The sequence below is a fragment of the Phaethon aethereus genome (assembly GCF_964289735.1).
Source record: "Phaethon aethereus genome assembly, chromosome: 1".
NCBI classification, from domain to species: Eukaryota; Metazoa; Chordata; class Aves; order Phaethontiformes; family Phaethontidae; genus Phaethon; species Phaethon aethereus.
In genome coordinates, this window is record NC_138575.1 from 198,418,974 (window position 1) to 198,437,335 (window position 18,362).

Here is an 18,362-nt window from a genome sequence, read left to right on the forward strand (position 1 = left end):
AACTGCTTTCCTTTGAATTGTTCTCTATCAACAATTCACAGCATTTTGAGATGTACCTTTTGTGAAAGATGTTGACTAAATCCTTCTGTGTTGCCACTCCATCACAATTTCTCAAGGTTCAGACTCTGAGGTTCTTTCCTAGGAGAGAAATTGGTGGATGTGTCATGCTGATAAATATCATAACATAAAAATATCTATGCAGAAAAACAATTACTATATGTGTATGAAAATTAACAGTGTAGTGTCTACTGATGCCTTTACTGAGTTGTGCATAACTTCCCTTGGAAGGTTAATGCCCATGAATATGTAATATGCACCTTCTTTTCTCTATTGCTTTTCACCTTCCATTATTATGTCTCTGAATGTAGCCTGTTAAGACCTTTGGTAAAGAGTTATGTTTGCATGTGAGCATTAAATATTATTATGAAGGCACAATAACTCCTGTAGTCTAGTAAATATAATTGCAAGGGGAAGGGAAGACAAAAGCAAGGGGCAGTTCATAATTCATAGACATCTCGTATGTTTTCAACCTTCTCCTACAGAACTTTGTGTGTGGGAGGAGGTTACAAATTAAGCTCTCTGCTACTTTCTGCTAAAAGCCTGTGCCAGCCATCTGAGGTAGACAGTCTATGGAATTTATGTAATGATAACCAAATCAATTCAGAAACTAGATTTGTTAATCTAACACAGACCCTAAGAGTGGATAGCTTTAAACTTATCTGATAGTGTCTGCAATTACTCTAGTTGAAGAGACACTTTTGAACCAAATCAAATGTTCACGGCAAAAGAGTTACATTAATTTATATCAGCCTCTGATTGAACTGACTAGAATAAATCAGAGAGAGAGGGCACACAATCAGCTCTGCTGGCAGATTTGCAGATTGCTGGAAAGGGGCATAAGTCTCTGGGGTTTGGCTGTGAGTAATGCTCTCCTCCACCAACACAGCTGGAGCCCGCCTAACCACAGCCGCTGACACCCACCAACATCATGTCTTATCCCAAACTACTAGGTTTATAGTCTCTATCAAAAAATAAAAGGATGTAAGCCATGAGAATATACTCATAGTAGAACAAGTTTCAGTGGTTTAAAGTGTCACACCCCCTCCCAGCAATTTCTTACCTTCTCTTTGCCCGAGATAACTGCCTCACAGTAGAGCCAGTGGAATGAAGCACATGCACTGGTCCCAGCTGCCTCAATACAAGGTCCAGCAAATTAGCTTAAACTGCTGATAGAGATGACTTGGATATCATATTGTGTATTAAAATGGATTAGAAACATTAGTGTTTTCCAATCCAGGGACTGTTGTGGAGGCAGGAACCTTCAGTAAAGAGGCAGAATAAATGGTCAGTGAAGCAGTATTTTTTTGCATCACTCCAGCCAGATTTGCTGGAGTTTGTCTGACTGTGACAATAGGAAAGGCTATGAAATTTCACACTCATAGCTGCCATTATTTTGCCTTATTAACAAGTTTATGAACTTCTCATTGTCTGGCTCAACTAGATGACCTTCTGAGGTCCCTTCCAACCTGAATTGTCCTATGATCCTTACACATACGTAGCGTGCAGGGCTAGGAACCTGGAGATGTGGTTCTCTTCCTGCTGACTCAGTCACTTAGCAGATCTTGGCAAACTGTGTAGACCAATGCTTACCAAACTTTCCCCCTGAGGGGTCCAACTAGGGTGACACTGGTATTGCTCTGGTGTTGAGCAACTACTTTTCAAAGGGAGGTTAGTGGTAGTATGGGTACCCCCTGCCACTAGGAAGCAGCTCTGCTCAACTCAAGCATTACTAAAAAAGAGATGTGGAAAAAAAATCCCAAACCAAACAAATAGAGATTGTGACTAAATAACCAACCTTCTCTGTGTCACAGTTTCCTAGCTGGGGGATATGATCCTCAGACAAAGCAGTTAATGTGCTGCCTAATGTGATAAGAGGTATATAGTCTTGTGTGAAGGGATATTATGGCTGGGAGCAGGCTGCTTATGCCTCTCCCTAAGAAGCGTTGAGCTCTGTAAGGTCTGCACAGCATCTATGCCTTTGGGTATGTGACAAAACAGCAGGAATTGATGTCATGGGCAGGCAAGTTTGAAGAAATGTGGAAAAAAGGGAAGCCAGAGTTGCAGCTGTTACGAATTCATCACGATTTTGGCCCCAGTTCTAAAATACTCACAAAGGCGTAAGAATCTCCACATGATTTTGAGGGAAGCAAGATCTGTAGATATACAAGTGACACATTCACACATGCTGTATTGTTTAAGAGCTTTTAGATTCAATCCCTGCTCTTTCACTTGTGTAAGTTAACAATTCTGAGAACCTTATTGTGAGATACAACCTCATGCTGCTACCTTAAGGTTAACTACAATTGACATTTTCCAGTGAAATCATGTGTCATTATGGGGAGCGATCGCAAGATCATCATCAGTGGGACACTCTCAGAGCTGTCACAAGGCAGCTTCTGCAGTAAGGAGTCACTGCAGTGGTGCAGCTGCACATGGAAACGCAGCTGAGATGTGCTGAGATCTCAACGGGCTGCTCCTGCCTCTGCGTCTCCTCTGCCTTCTTTGTGCCTGCTGCAGCTCTTCAGGGTCAGCTAGTTCAGGAACTTGATCCAGCTGAACTCTGTTGGAGGGGCATAACTGGCTTCCAACCAGACCAGATCCCAGGCTTGCCTTGCCAGATGGCAACATAAGTATTATTGCCGCGTAAATAACAAACAGGAAAGCATAGCCATGATCAGAGAGGAAGGCAGAACTGCCCCTTTTGGTGGTAATACAGACACAGGCTGGCTTGCATTAACTGCGAAATGACATCCTTAGGGCGGTGTATAACCGCATTGCTCCCCTCGCAGGGACCAGGCTGTTCCTATTAACTGAGAGATGCACGCTTCAGAAACACAAAGTAACATTCACCCTTGGCAGACGATGCAAACTGGGGGGTGCCGTCCTGTGAGGCTGCTCGTGATCACCAGGTATCACTTTGGTCGAAGGAGCAGGCAAACCCCCAAATCTGTTCGTTGACTGTTACATGAAAGCAATGAAACCCGCTAGCAAAGATGGTGTCGAGTCCCCTTCTGCGTGCCCGCGCAGGACAACCGCACATTTTCCCCTTCCTAGCCGCTGCTGTAGCTGAAGGGGAAACAGATGAGGTCTGTACTCTGAGCGAGCGTCTTCACCCATTAAGCCCCCAGTGAAGCGCGGCCCCGAGGGGGCCGGCGGAAGCCGCGCAGCCGGCACTCGGCCCTTCCTCTTGCACTGACGCCCTCCTGCCTCGCCAGGGACTGCGCCGCTTCGGCCGCCGCCGCGGGGAGAGGCTCTCTGCCTGCCTCCCGCCGGGGTGCCCGTACGGCGATAGCCGAAATGCAGGCCTGGCGGCCGCGGCGGCAACACCCCCGGCGATGCCACAGGACTTTCCTTTGTGTTCACCCGCCGGGAAAACCCCACACTCTCCCCCCGCCAGGGCAAGGCCGAGGACGCCACGGAGGGGCTGCAGCCTGACCGCTCCGCAGCGGGCCCGGCACCGCCCGGGGGCCCGGCGCCCTCCCGGCGGGGGCGGGGCGGCGGGATGCCGCGCCGTCCCCTCCCCGCGCCCCGCCGCCGCCGCCGCCATGGCAACCACCCGTCGTCGCCGTCGTCGCGGCCGCCGCGCGCGCGCGCGCACCCCCTCCCCCGCCCGTCTCCCCCACCCCCCTCTCCCCGTGCCTCTGCCCCCCCCTCCCTCCCCGGTCTGACAGAGCAGAAGGGCTGCGCCCCCCTCCCCGCGCCGCTCCCGTCCGCGGACACGCACCCCGGCTCTCCCAGGTAACGGCAGGGCCCGGCTACAGGGCGGCCCCTCACGGCGCTGCCCGGAGCGGGCGGCGGCTCGGACCTCGGCCCAACGGCCACCCTCCCGCCGCGGCGCCGCTGCCCGTCCCGCCGCGCTGAGGGAGGCGTTGGTGGTGGTGGTGGTGGTGGCGGCGGCGGGGGCGGGTGGGGGGGTAGCAGCGGGAGAGGCTGGCGGAGGGCAGCGCCCCCCCCCCCCGCGGGGCCTGCTGGGAAATGTAGTCCGCGCCCCTCCCGCCGGTCGCTGGGCGCTGAAGGGTAAGGCGGCGGCTGGGAACTACAAACCCCAGCGCGCTGGGTTGGGGGTGGGGGGGGGGAAGACGGGTACTGCGGCTTTGCCCCCGCAGTGGAGACCGTTGTGAGAAGGGAGAGGCTCGTCCCTCCGGAGCCTCCTCTGAGGGGATGATGGGGCCGCAGGCCGGGGGCCAAGGGTGCCCCTGTACCGCGGCCGGGGGCGGGAGGGAGGGGAGCACGGTGCCTGAGGAGGGGTGGGCGCAGGGGCGGGTGCGGGGCGCGCCGGGGGGCGGGTGGGTACAGGAGAAGGAGGAGTACGGCGGAGGAGGAGCGGGATGCGAGGGGAGGGCTGAGCCATCAAGGGAGGGGTATGCGGCAAGCCGGGCTCGGGGGGCGTGTGCCGGTGGGGAGACGGCTGCAGAAGGAGTAGCTTGTTGCAGGATGAGTGAAGGCGGGGGGGATGCAGTTAGGCGGTGCCTTGAGGGGAGGATGGGTTGGGTGGCGTGGGTGCAAGCGGAGGACTCGACTGGAGGTTGAGGAAGGAAAGAATAGGAGGAAGGGGGCACATGGGAACATAGGGAGATGGATGAAAGGGGAGAGGTCTGCTGGAGGCGGAGTGGCTGAGCAGATGCCAGGGGAAGCCTCTGCAGAAGGCAGAGCAGGCTGGAGGCTGGGTGAGGGGATACAGAGGAGGTCAAAGAGAGCCGGGAGGCCCTGCAAAGTTTCCCCAACCGGTCTCTTTTATAGTTTGCAGTTTCATGTGTCCTGCCACACTTAGGCTCTGTTGAGCTTGTTGCACTAGGTGATCTTTACATGAGCAGACACAGTGTTACTTTTTAAAATAATTCTGCTTCATTTCTATCGTGCCCACATTTCTGTCATGATGTCAATATCGGCATTAGTCTCTTCCTTCTCCGTTTCACTGATGACAGTTCTAGTGTTGTCCTTTATCTTGTATTCCCCAACAGGCATCAGTGGGAATAAAATTACAGTTCCAGTTCCATATCATATTTAAAATATACATATTTATGATTGGTGTATTAGAGGCAGTTATTTTTTTCTTCCTGAAAATCTGTATTTTAAAAGCATTAGTACTCCCTTATATAGAAACATTGAATGTCAATTCCTAATACAGTTTCAAATGTCACAGAGACTGGTGTCTTTCCAATGGATGTTTGATTTTTATTGCAGTTGAAGGTTTTTGGGCAGTTTCTTCTTTTTCTCCCCCCAGCCACCCATGTCAGATACATCCTAGGCAGGCTTCTTGCAGCTCCTGGTACTTACCAGACTGCAGAAGTGAACGTTGCTGCTGCAGTATGCTTCCAGGGTGCTTTGCTCTGGGAAACTTGGACTTTTAGGCATGTAATGGAGAGGAATGGACCCTGCCCTGAGCTAATCACAAGCTCAAGATAGAAAAGTAAATAGAAGACAAGGAAACAGTAGGCCTTTATCTGGGTTTCTGTGTAAGTAATTGCAAAAAAAAAAAAGCTGATTCTTCTGGGGACAAGCTGAGAAATCTCAAGACTTGGTCTGTAGCACTAACAGCAATATGCATATAAATGTATATTTTAAAGAATATATAATATGCTTTAGAACAATTTACAAAAAGCAAAATTCTAATTAAAACAATACATATTCATAGTCCTAAAGAGCCACTTCTTTGAAATTCAGAGGGGAATTCAAAAGGTGGAAAAGTATTCAGGCCTAAATTCTGACCTTATGAGTCAGGGTTATAAACACATGTGTGAGTCCATTAAACCTGCAATTATTCATGGAAAGTTTATCTGGGTTGCAGATTGGCTGCGCTAGGAATGTAGCAGTACCAGAACGGAATCTTTGTGGAGCTGACATGAGTCTGGCGGGGCTGGTGAGCTGCAGCCCTGTGGGAACATGGATGTTGCTGTACCCAGGGCCAGGTGCAGAAGCAGTTTAGCTGCCTTTCTTGGCGCAGAGCCTGACCTAATAAACACTTTGAACCCCAGCTGGCTCCGCACAGACCCAGGAGTCTTCGGTGGCACGTTTTCTCTGCCAGAAGTGCTCACGCATGTGATGTGCGGAGAAGCGAGTGGATCCACAAAGGGCCAGAGGGATTATTGATTTGGGCCGAGTTCCACTTTGCTGAGCTCTGGACAGACCCTGTGGAGTCCTTCAGGTATCTGAGCCCTGCATCCTCTCAAGAGGAGGAATCTGTCACCTCAGGGCTGGTGCCACCTGAACACTGGCTTGGGTTTGGTGTGTTACGAATGCCAGAAGCCCTGGAGACTGTGCTGGAGAGAAGAGAGATGTGTGGAGGCAACCTGGGTCCAGCAGGCCTAGGATGGAGAAGAAGCTAGCAAGCCCCTCGCTGCCTAAACTGTGCGTGTGTGGAGTTATGCTCCCTAGAATGCCCCATAGTGTTCCTATTAGCTGTTTTCGTTTCTGTTACCCAGCCTAGCTGATGAACAGCTTGTTACCCTGAATAATAGCTATGTGACCATACCGATATGTCTGTAGCTGGTACACAAGGTGCTCTGGAAAAGGATACATTTTGCAGTCAGTTCTAGGAGGAGCACAGACATCTCTGATTCTCCTCTTCCTAGTTCTTCAGAAAGTTGTAGTTCAAAGGCTTTGCAAATGGCCATTTCATTCTCCAGGGTGCCTTCTGTTCGGTGCAATAGTGTATTATCTCTAATTAAAACACTATCCAACTGTTTAGTGGTTTCTTACGTATTTGTGTTTACTGTTAACTTGTGGTGAACATCTTTACTTCCTCTGAAGATTTTTTTTTTTCCTACTTGAAACAGAGAGTTGAATGTTACTTTAAATTCAAGTTAGCTCTCGGAAGATTCCACACAAAAATAGTTTGAGGCCTGTGTGCATGCTTCTTTTCCTTCCCACTTCCGTACACATTTCCCCATTAACTCTACGTCTGCCATTTCAAAACAGAGTTTCAGTGCAAAAAAGCCAAAAACTGGTTAACAGAAAGCAGTTAACTGCATTGAAAGATCCCTGGGTGCTCGGTTTCCTGGACCATAGCGTGTGTGTATGTTTTATCTGGTGTGTGTGCTGCTTTGAAGTGACGTGTAGAACAGGGAGTGAATACTCCAATGACATTACCTGCTGCAACCCTCTGTGCTGCTGCTGCGGCTGTAGCCATTCTTGTCACTGCTGATGCATACAGCAAAAGGAAAAAAAAAAAACAAATAAAAGAGCACTGGCATAATGCACTTCTTGTCTTTGATTCAAGAAGCCGTTTAAATGTAGTTTAAATCCAAATCTGCTGGCACTAAGCCACGTTCTTATTTATATATATACTTTTAACAGGAGTTGTGATCTGGTGAGGTAACGATTGTTAGCTTCCACGCCAGTCCATGGGACTGCAGCTGCAAGTTTAAACAAAGCCAAGTTAACAGGGAAAGATCGATTTGGCTGTGGAACTTGGCAAGCTGTTTGTTTGTTTGTATTTTATTTGACAATGATCAGTTAAAATGTTGTTTTTGTCATGTGAACGTAATGCCTCATAATTGTCTGCAGCATCAACGATTGCTTCTGAACGGGGACAGTTTATTATTAGAAATGAAGACCAGTTGTTCTGCACCCAAGTCCAAAATAAAAGGAATAATCTTTCTAATACAGCAGGCAAGATTTATTTAAATTTTTTTGAATGACTGCATTTTTTAATAACTTATTCTTAAAAATCAAATAAAATACATCAGGCACATAAAAAAGAAATGCAGTCTGTATTTCAGTCAGAAATAGGCTTCTGTAGGCTTCTAGCAGGAATTGCGTGTCATGCAGGGAAAAAATGCTTTTTTCTTCTTCTGATAATGTTCTAGTTAGTGTTGCAGTTTATGCTTTTCCAGGTGAGATGTTGTAATATTATTATAGGTCTCTATTTTAACAAGTTTCAGCTTCGTAGAGAAAATGGAAAATAGGATCGTTGTACCATTTTAAGTGAAAATGTAATCAAGGCAGAGGAGGCTGTTCAAACCTGGTCAAAGCTGGCTTACAAAGACAATATGGCCTTAAACTAAGAAGGGCAAGTTTAGATTTGTTCTAAGGAAAAGCTTCCAGGCAGCAAGAAGAATTTGAGAAAGGCACAACTTCAGTTCATTGCTTAGACTCTGGTAATAGAAATGGGTGTACACAAAAAGTGGATAAATTAAAAAATCAAAACCTCATAACACTGGAATTTGCTTCTTTGCTTTGCTCTGTGTGGCGATCGACCTGTTCTGGGGTTGTGCAGCGGCAGAGGGCCACCCTGGCTCTATTTTGTGGAGGTGGAAAATGTGTAGTCATACCTTGGCACTGGATTTCAGAAGATGGTGCCTAACAGTGTGGCTCACTGTCTTGTGACATTAGTCGAGTCTCTTACATTGCATTTCGGGATGCCGGACATCATGCTGCATGGCTGATTTACAGAAAATGAGAAACAGAATTAGTAACCAGTCTTCATCTGTGTATGTCCAGGCCTTTCCAGATGTTCAGCTGTCCAGTCAGCAATACCGCACAGCTGCTATGACGTGAGACCATATGTCCAGTGCTCTCAGGGAGCTGTGGAAAATTTTTGGTCTGCTTGGGTAAAATTTTGGTCAGAGAAAGACACATGTCCAGAAAAAAACAGGTATGTTATAGCCCTAACAGTGAGGAATTAACAACTGATTTGGAGAAGAGTCTGATTAGTAAGTAAACAAGGCTTGATGTGACTATTGAAACAATGAGAATAAAGCAAAAATGAGTTAACTGCTCGTTTAATGAGTGTCATCCATCCAGTGCAGGAGTTGAGTGCCTGTGGAGAAAATGGGACACAGTTGCGTAACTGATTGTGTCAAAACACGTAGGCATGAAAGATAGCAGAGGTGCCTTTTGTTTTGGCACTTGCAGTGTTGAATGTTCAATATCAAGCAATAGGAAACCCCCTGCTATTACACCCCATCTGAAGGGGCAGCCATCCTGCATTGCCACAGGTGTTGCACACGAGTTTGGAATAGCAGGCTAAACAAGGGGTCTCCCTTTGCCCACCATTCACACAGTCGCTGGTATCTGCCTGTGAATATATTTGTGTGTGTATAATGCTTTAATGCTAAAATAGAGACTGTCTTTTGGATCTCGCTCAGTTGTGTGTTGCTTTAGTTCTGGGAGAAAATTCTTTTCTGACCCCAGATAGGGATCAGCTCAGCTTATGCTCCAAAGAATAGAGATTAATATCCCCTGTGACCTTTTAGCCTAGCTGCTGCAGGGTTTTTAACAAGTCGGTTTAAGACCCCATGTGTGGCAGCTATGCCGACATGAATGTCTGTAATGTCTCTTCTTGTCAATGATCCGTGAACTAAGGAATCTCCAAGGATATCTTGATGTGCTGTGGAGCTGTTACGGTCTAGTGCAGGAAAGAACCATGCAATGATAGAATGAAAAGCTCATGTCACAAGTAATGTGTAAGTTGTTCTAAATGTACCTGACAACAGTTGTCCCGGGCTGTGTATTTACTTAAAAGATGTGGCTGTGATATGGTGGGAAAAACAAATACTTAAACAAAACCCCAAACAACAAAAAACCCCCAACAAAAGCACTATTTATGACTTCTGTATTTCTGGTTCCTTGAACACTTGCAATGTTGTACGAATGCTATAATGTAATGTAGAACAGGTAATAAAAAATAAGTACACAACATGAAAAACTCCCCTCCTGGTTCTGGCTACCCCTTCTTTCCCACCCCTGGTGCTGAGGAGTGGGGTTGACCAGAAAACAACCCAGGAAAGAATTCCTTCCTAAAAATAATTTTTCCTTAAATTTGGACATATTTGTTTTGACTTGCTTTGGCTATTCTGAACTAACGTTACCATCACTGGTGTGTGTAAAAGGTTTGTAGTTTGTTTAAACCGTTTTTAGCCATTAGTTTAAAATAGCCAATCTTTTTGCAATAGGAGCTCAAAGAACTTCCTGGAGGTGAGGGGGGGCACTGATTTAGGACTGAGGTCTACAGTTGCTGTTTCAAACATGTCTCGGGTATATAGGTGATGTTGTATTCACCTTCTCAAGCTATATTACCTCCTTTGGTGTCTAGTGTTCAGTGATAAGTAAAAATTGAAATGCCTGAATCCAAGAGAAAGATCCAGAGGCTTTTGTCAGCCTAGCTCTGGCAGCATCGATCGGTCAGTAGGTATGTAGGTGTATATCCACCAACCTCCCTGTATGCTCCCAGCTTCAGTGCCCGTCAATGTTTAGCAGCTCTCTAGCGTGACGCACCGGGCATCAAGCTCTGCTTAAGCTTCAGCGTCACCAGCATGAGGCCAGGAGCCCCCAAACTTCTGGTTGCTGGAGGAAATGGGAGACTCTCATTTGGTTTCCCCCTGCAGTTTTAAGACCATGCAAAATTTTCCACCTCCCGCTTCCCAGCTCCCTGCACTAACCACTCTTCTGAATTGAGCATATGTTTGTGTGGCTGCTGTGCCTTGCCCATGGGTTGGCCCAGCTTCCGCTGGAGTTGAGGAGGTCATCTCCAGTGAGTGAGGCACTCTTCTGGGATTAAGAGGAGCTGGATGTGAGTGTCAGCCCTCTTACGGGAGTTAAACACATGCCTGCAGGGTGGGAACTAGCTGTAATAAATGGAGACAAGAGATTGCTAAAGTGAGTATGTGTTCTGTTTAATGGATTTCTAGGAATTGAATGCAGCCGTTCTTTAGAAATGTTTTATTTACTCGCTTTTTTTTTGCAACATTGGGGAAAACCTCCAGAGATTTGAGGATCGTTTTCCTTTGGGTACAAGCTGGTTGTGTAGCAGGTCCTAATCTGGATGTGTTTGAAGATGGGGCAATGGTTTCTGCCCCAGGTGGCTTTTTGTTCATTTATAAGTTGACTGATCAGACCTGAATAGGTTGTAACCTATATTCAGTTCCTCTCTTTTTATCCATATCCAGTGCAATGCAAATGGCATCACTTTTTCCTATCGGTTATCATCTTCTGTATTTTAAAACTAAATGGTCTTAATTGCCACAGAGCTAGATCTCTCCAATGATGTATCCTGCCCTTCCTCAGCAGTGAGAGAAAACAAAATTAGGGTCATCGCCCTTTCCACCTTGGTTCTGCTCCTGCTCAGAACTTTATAACAGTCCATGGGAGTGATCTGCAAGCTGAAATGTGCGGCACAGCGTGAGGACAAGTAAACCCCAATGTGTCTTGCTGCTCTCGGTGGAGTGCCAGCTGTGGTGTAGCAGCATGTTCTTGCCATCAAAGTCTTCAGCCACATGGAAGCTGTGTGGCCTGTGGGTTTAAGTGAGGGTAGCAGATTTCCATGACTTAGTTGCAGGGAGCAGAAGTGTAAGAGGTGGTGGAGCAGACCTACTATGCAGCTGCAGGCAGCAGTAAGAACCATCAGTTTGGCACCATTGAGACGCAGAGCGTGTGTTTGCTATAGGCAGTGTTCAGGGAGGGCAGAATGAAAGTCATGTGGCTATATGTTTAACTTATTGTCAGAGGTCTGAATTTTGCTTAGCATGAGGGAATACCAAGGCATAAGATGCGTCCTCCTTAATGCCATCTTGATCTTGTCTTGTCTGTTCTATAAAAACTAATAACATTTTTATAACTCCCTAGGATGTAAAAAGTTGTTTCTCCCTGCTCTGGCTTCTCTCTGCTACGACCAGCTCCTGCTGCATGCACCCCCGTGTCATGGGCTGTCTTCAGCTGTGCAGCCTGAACGGTGTTCCGCGCCAGGCCCCGTGCCCTGCTCTCTCCCCGTCTGGCTGGATCCCTCCTTCCCTGTTTCTTTTCTTCTCCACCACCTTGGTCTTGCCAAATCCTCGACGCTGCTAGTGGACGACCCTCCCGAGCCGGTCTCCTCCCGCTTGGTCAATGCAACTCTTTGCATTACATAGCTATGAATTGTAATTTTTTATTTTTGATTTCCAGAGGTTTATATCTGGGTGAATGTCAGGGACCCCACCCATCCTGAGTCAGAGGACAAGGGAAAGGAACTGATACTCTTTTTGTATGGTAAGGACCTAGACTTTGGGTCATTTGGGATTCAGATGAAGGCGCAGGCACTGCTTCGATCTTGAACCTTAAATACAAACCTAACTGTACAGTGTAGCTTACTTTTGAATGTGTGTTTTAATATTGCTTTCTTGAATAGTTACTGGGAAAAGTTGGACTATGGGTTTGCCTTGAAGTCATGCTGTGATACTACTTGTATAAAAAAGTTAGTAAAATCTGTAAATCTTAAATTGTTTTGGGTACTACGGGAAGGTTGTACTTTGGGAATCACTGTTGTAAGGAAGTAAGTTTGGTTTGCTAACTCTCCCATAAATCCCAAAGTGACATGTTAAATTTAATAAAAAAATCCAAGTCAGCATGTGGATGTTGGAGTACATGGAAAGAATATTTAAACAGAATGAGGCGCTCAACTTTGTCTGTAGTAGAGCTGTCATTCAACCATATCGTAATCTCATTAGGGTGAGGGCTCTTGAAAGTGCTAAGTGCAGACTTCCCTGATGCTGGTTGGCACATTTAGGCTTGTATGTAATGCAACAGTATAAAAAGCAATTTAATGCCTCGTGTGATTTGTGATTCATGGGTTGGTGGCTGCTAATATATTGTGGTGATCTACAAATTAAAGTTTGGCTTCTTAGGTTCTGTTGAGGCAGGGCATTTAATTTTCTTGCATTAATTTAACAGGTTTGGGGCCAAAGGCAGCAAAGAAGTTGTGTTTTTTATCACTATAAAAGAGTTATGATTCATGATCTCAAACCTTAGTCTAGTAAAGAGATAACTTCAGAGCTAAATGTTTGAAAAAGAGGGGGACTGGATGAGGATGGGGGGCAGAAAGACACGACTGAACTATGAGAGAAAGAACAAAACTCAAGTGTCACAGTCTGAATTATTCTACAGCATGTAAAATTCATTTTCTGATGATTATGTTCTCTTTTAGATTTCGAAGTAAAGATGAATTTAGCAGAGATTTGTGATAATGCCAAAAAAGGAAGAGAATATGCACTCCTTGGGAATTATGACTCTTCTATGGTATATTATCAGGGTGTCATCCAGCAAATCCAGAGACATTGCCAGTCGATCAGAGATCCAGCAATTAAGGGCAAATGGCAACAGGTAGGGTGAAATAAAGTTGCCTTTATTCTATTACTTGATATTTGAAAACCACACTACACTTCCCAAACCTTTTAAGATGTAGAGGACATATTTCAGTTAAGTTTACAACATTTCTTTTACAATATTTTGTTGATATTAATGGGAAAATCGTTTTTGTGGTGTGTTCAAAAGGAATTCTTTGGTTCTAACTGAATCAATTTTTTTGTTGTTTTCACCTAGGATGTCTGGCTAATCACTGGTCTGTTTGGGTGTGATTGCATACTTTGGAAAAACTGTTTTGCTGAGGACTTCCTTCTGCTGTTTTATCTTTTGACCATCTAATGTCCAGTAAACTAAGATGTGAGTGGATAGGTTAGCATCACTAGAATGGTTGTCTGAGTAGCAGTTAACTAGAATGCTACAGTGTGTAAATTTGGATCAGGTTTCTAGAACTCCAAGTAATACTCTTAGCCTGAGTCTTGCACACATGCATCTCCCTGCTAAGCAGAGTACTGTTGAAGCCAAGGAAGTAATCCACGGGTGAGATGCAAGAACCCTCATTTAGCACTTTCAGTATTTAAGTCTTCTTTACATTTTGTGATCTCATTTTTCAGTGTACAAAATGTCTTCCATAAAAACAATAAATTGGAGGATAAACAAATAAAGGTGTATTCCAGAATAAAGAATTCATGTTGCATAAATGTTATGTTTTGAAAGAAGAACATAGTTGCTATAAAAGATATCTTTTGCAACAAGTAGCTGAAGAGATGATTTAAAAAAAAGTTTTTCTAAATATCAGATGTTTAAATGATGTCACTTAAAAACAGAAGCAAATTTTTCCTTTTTATTGCAGCAGATGCTTTGGTTACGGTGTTGTGCTTGAAACGTCTGATGCTAACATAGAGTATTTTGTGTACTGACAGCTACGACACTGTTTGTTAGCAATCATTTTGTAATGACAGTACTATTTATAGGTGTTTATCATAGAACTGTAGAAGTCTGTCTGCTTATTAAGAGCTTATCGGCAAAGCATGTGCGCGTACAAGCAGCAGTCATAGTGCCTAGCTTTCCTGGTGGTGTAGTAAGCTGAATGTTCTCTAGGAGATATTCACATTCAAGTATTTGTACTCAAGCTCTTCCCCACCCCAAGGCATGCTGATATGTGTTCATGCCCCATGCATGTCCTTAGCTCCTGATGAACTTCATGTAGCTGACATGAAGGTAGAGCATGAGGCTTCCCGTGTTCTGCAGCTGCATCGCTGCTTTGCCTTCACTCCTAGTATTTGGTGTTTCCTCCGATGACATTGATTCTTCCATTAAACTTTTAGCAGCTTTTATCTTGTGAAGGTTACTCCAAGTCTTGTGATGGTGTGTGTTGTTTGAACTGCTTCGGAGAAGCCTGTGCACCATGGAATACGTGCTGTACATTGGAGACGAGCCTCAAGTAAAAAAGGACCATTAACACAATTTCCAGGATTATGCCCTGGGGAAGGCAGCTGGCTCCTTAGCAGAGGATATGAAGTTGGCACCTTCTCAGAAATTATCCCTTTTAGGTAAAGACAGAATGGCCCCTGGCAGTGTCCCATAAGTGCTTTAGAGAGCTGTCCCCAGAAAGATCAGCAGCAGGTGGGGTAGTGTCTGTCATGCTGTGTGCTCATGTTAGTTCTGAAACTTCCCAACACAGCGGTGGCAGATGAGCTTTATCACACTATCACTTTGCCATTACTGGTGCCAGTCTCAGCTCAGGGGCAAACATCAAAAAGTAGGAAGCGTGATTTAAAAAAAAAAAAGTTCTTCATCCCCAGATCCCCAGGCTGTTTGCCTTCTCATTCATTTACGGGGTTCCTTGTCGCACTGGAAACAAAATGATGTAGCCCTGAGCAAACCATGCAGCCCTGGAACCACTAGCGTTTCCATACCTACACTTGAATGGTTTGGTGAGACCTATAGAGATAGACCTGCTTTCTTACCCACTCTTAATAAATAATTTTTGTGCTTTCTCACTCCTTGAGACAGACTAAGAGGGATTCCGATGATCTGGATGTTAGCACTGTTTTCCAGCTTCAACAGCAGCTACATACAAACTGCACCACGTTCAGTAGCTGACGGGCAGACAGCCTGTTCTGAAAAAATTAAACCAAAAGCTGGATCACAAGAAACACTCATTCACAATATTAAAATAGTATTTAGATATTCCTTTTAGATAGTTCTCAGGAAAGACTTATGCTATACACATTACATAAGTTTTATCAAAATTCAGGTCTAACCCACTTGGGTACCAGTAATGGGCGGAAGCCAAACATTCCCATACCTGTATGCTTCTTGCAAGTGGCATGAGAAGCAAAGCAACCCTTAGATTCATGGTTAAGGGGATGAATGCAATTGATTTTTGCCTGAAATTCTGTCTCCTCTGGCATATGGAACTAGCATGTTCTTTAGGTTTTTCAGTTTCTCCACCCTCTGAGGAATCTGAGGAGGATAATACCACTTGTACCTCTTGGAGGTGGAGTTTAGTAGTCTCTAGCAGACGCTGGGTAGGTAGACCTTTTACTGTTTGGAGCAGTCCGCAGTGTGAAAATCCATGTAGATTAAGTGCTTGAAGGAGAAGATTGTTACTTAAACCAGTTCTTCTCTGAGGTGTACTGTTTGCATGCACATGCACAGTCTTTAACCTCCTGAAGGATTCCTGGGACAGTGATGCTGAGGGGATCTGGCGGTGTGAAGCATACCCTTCCCTTCTGTACGTTCATGTGCAGCGCACAAACAGGGTGTTTGTCCTCCTGGTACTTCTGAGGCAGTGAACTCGGTTTCAGGTGTTTGCATACATGGTCCCTCATAAAATAGGAATGTTCATATGAATAACATCACAAAGAATAGTTACAGCTGTGGCTCTGCAACTGAGCAACTTGTACCTGTTGCATGAACTGTTGTTCTCCCTGTCTGGTCACTTCTCTACAGTGCCACTGTATTCCCATCCTGAATACATATCTCAACGCTAGGTGGATCTGTTTTGTTGCCTTGTGTACTACACGGGATTTTTCTGGCAGTTTATTGAGCAATGTAGAGCAGAGGTGAACCAGAAGTAGCTGGGATTTTGGGTCAGACTCCCAAATACTCTTGATCTACCTCTCTTTGCTTAGGTGTCATTGTTTTCAAATTTCTACAGGTTGGTCTGGACAGAATGATATTCTGTGCAAGTACTTGGTGGCTTGTATTTCATGTCACACAGTCAGACACCTTCAGCTTTGCAACTGGGCACCCTGATTTCAAGGGTTCCTTGTGCTTGGTGCTGATAGTTAGGAGGAAGAATGTCAACATGTATCATCTGCTCCCCTGGAAACAACTGACTGGCTCAGTTCCACTTGATGCAATGCTGCTTCTGGTACTTCAAAATCAGCGTTGAGTTGGGGAGAGGGATTGTGTTATTAGTCTGGCACAACCTGCACAACTTCAAAAAGGCAAAAGATGTGTCCTGGAGGGTCCATCAAAGCAACAGTGTGACAACATAAGAATTCCTCTGGCCCTTTGGAAAATTCATTGATCATCTGATAACTAGCTTGGTTTGGGGATATCAAGGGTGACCTGCTCTCGAGACCCTTATTTATTTTGCATCCAGGGAGTTCCCAGCTTGCTCTTGGGTGGTTGAGTGTAACTCCATTCTTACCCTCACTCCTAGGCCTCCAAGTTAATTTGAAAAAGAAAAAGTTACTTCTTTGTTGTGCTTTGAGATTTGGCTGCTCTGTAGGCTTATTCATCCATGTACATGCAGGCTGGGACTGCAAAGATTCAAAATCAGAAGCAACTCATTTTCTACTTAGCAACACTAAAAGGTAGGTTTACCCTCATGACTGCTACTGTTAACTTTACTTGTGTTGACATTCCCCCTGTTTATTCTGAGAGAGTTTCTTGGCTGTTGCAGTCTTCTTATGAGACAGCTGGTTTGCAGGAAAGGGCTGCTTCAGTGACAGTTCAGCAGCTGCAGAATGACAGCGGAGCATGGCCCCGGGAGATAGGACTGGCTTACAACAAGGCCAGTGACTGTTGAGCAAAACCTGCTGCATGTTATCACTGCGTGCTCTATGTTCCACAGTATCCAAGAGCACAGAAGCCTCAGCTGGAGCTGAGGCATGAGTTGAGCGATTCTCAGAACACTTGGAGCAGCCAGAAAGGCACCCTCGCTGACCATGGTCGCTGGAGCAGGTGCTTAGGTGCACTGTATTCTTGCTTAAAGAATAAAGTATGATTTCTACTTTTAAAAAATTTTTAAACACATTTCAGTCAATCTGTGCTTATGTTTTTGCTTCATGCCTGTTTTATTAACACTTTGTAGGTTACTTCATGAGTAATTAAGGAATATTCTGCAGATAACTCATGAAGAACTGTGATTACACAATCTATATTTTGACTCCATGGGATCATACTGGGTTACAGGGTGTCTGTTTGCGATATGGTTTAGGGAATTGTTATTTTCACTTTTTTAAAATGAACCCAGTTGAAAAACTAATGCTAATTGCAGACAGTAATTTCAGGTTTGGAAAACACTTCTATAGAAACTTGCTTGGTTTTGTTCCAGCACGGTATAATAAAAAAACCAAACAACAACCCCACACATTATTTGTATTTACCAAGGTACAAATACCCATGCTTATTGCTATGGAAAGTTGTGTAGAAGTACAAGCTGTAGCATAGCAAATAGAAGCTGGCAATGCCAAACGTACAACAGCTGCCAGGTTGTGAAATACAGAGGAACTCTCTGAAATGGTTTTTGGAACTACCACTAAGAAAGAGTAAACTCAACTCTTGGTCACTGTCCTTTAACCCCATACGTTAAGATGTGTTTTCTGCTGTGTTACTGTAAATCCTTAGGAATGGAATGTCAAAACAAAGCTGTGGGGCCACCCCCTGCTGCTCTTGCGGAGGAGGTGATGTGGCTGGTAGGGCGGCTGGTGTACCAGAGCGTGGCTCTGGGGAGCTGGCAGTTTCATACAGTGGCTGAACTCAGTTAACACCCTGCCGTGCCCAGAGAGGCCAAGCTCTTCCCCACCCAGGCTTGCTTCCAGCTGCACTAGCTTCTCTCCCTCCTCTGCACCCTGCCATGTCCTGGGATTCACCTGATCACAGGCTAGCGAAGCAGTGCAGCTTGCTAACCCACCAAAAGTGTCCTTTATTTTCTTTTTACCCTCCTAGGCTCATTTTCTGCCATTTTACCAAGCTGGGTTACTGTATTGAGATGCCAGAACTGAATCCAG

General features: G+C 45.3%; 1 protein-coding gene across 1 annotated transcript in view; it reads left to right on the forward strand.

The window, feature by feature from the left end:
* Positions 1–12,972: 12,972 nt before the first annotated feature.
* KATNAL1 (katanin catalytic subunit A1 like 1) overlaps positions 12,973–18,362 on the forward strand; it is a gene marked incomplete at both ends in the record, with an annotated part of 32,438 nt that continues 27,048 nt past the window's right edge. The window contains one exon of the mRNA XM_082007075.1: positions 12,973–13,134. Within this exon, the coding sequence (XP_081863201.1) occupies positions 12,973–13,134 (162 nt within the window). The remainder of the gene's footprint in view (positions 13,135–18,362) is intronic.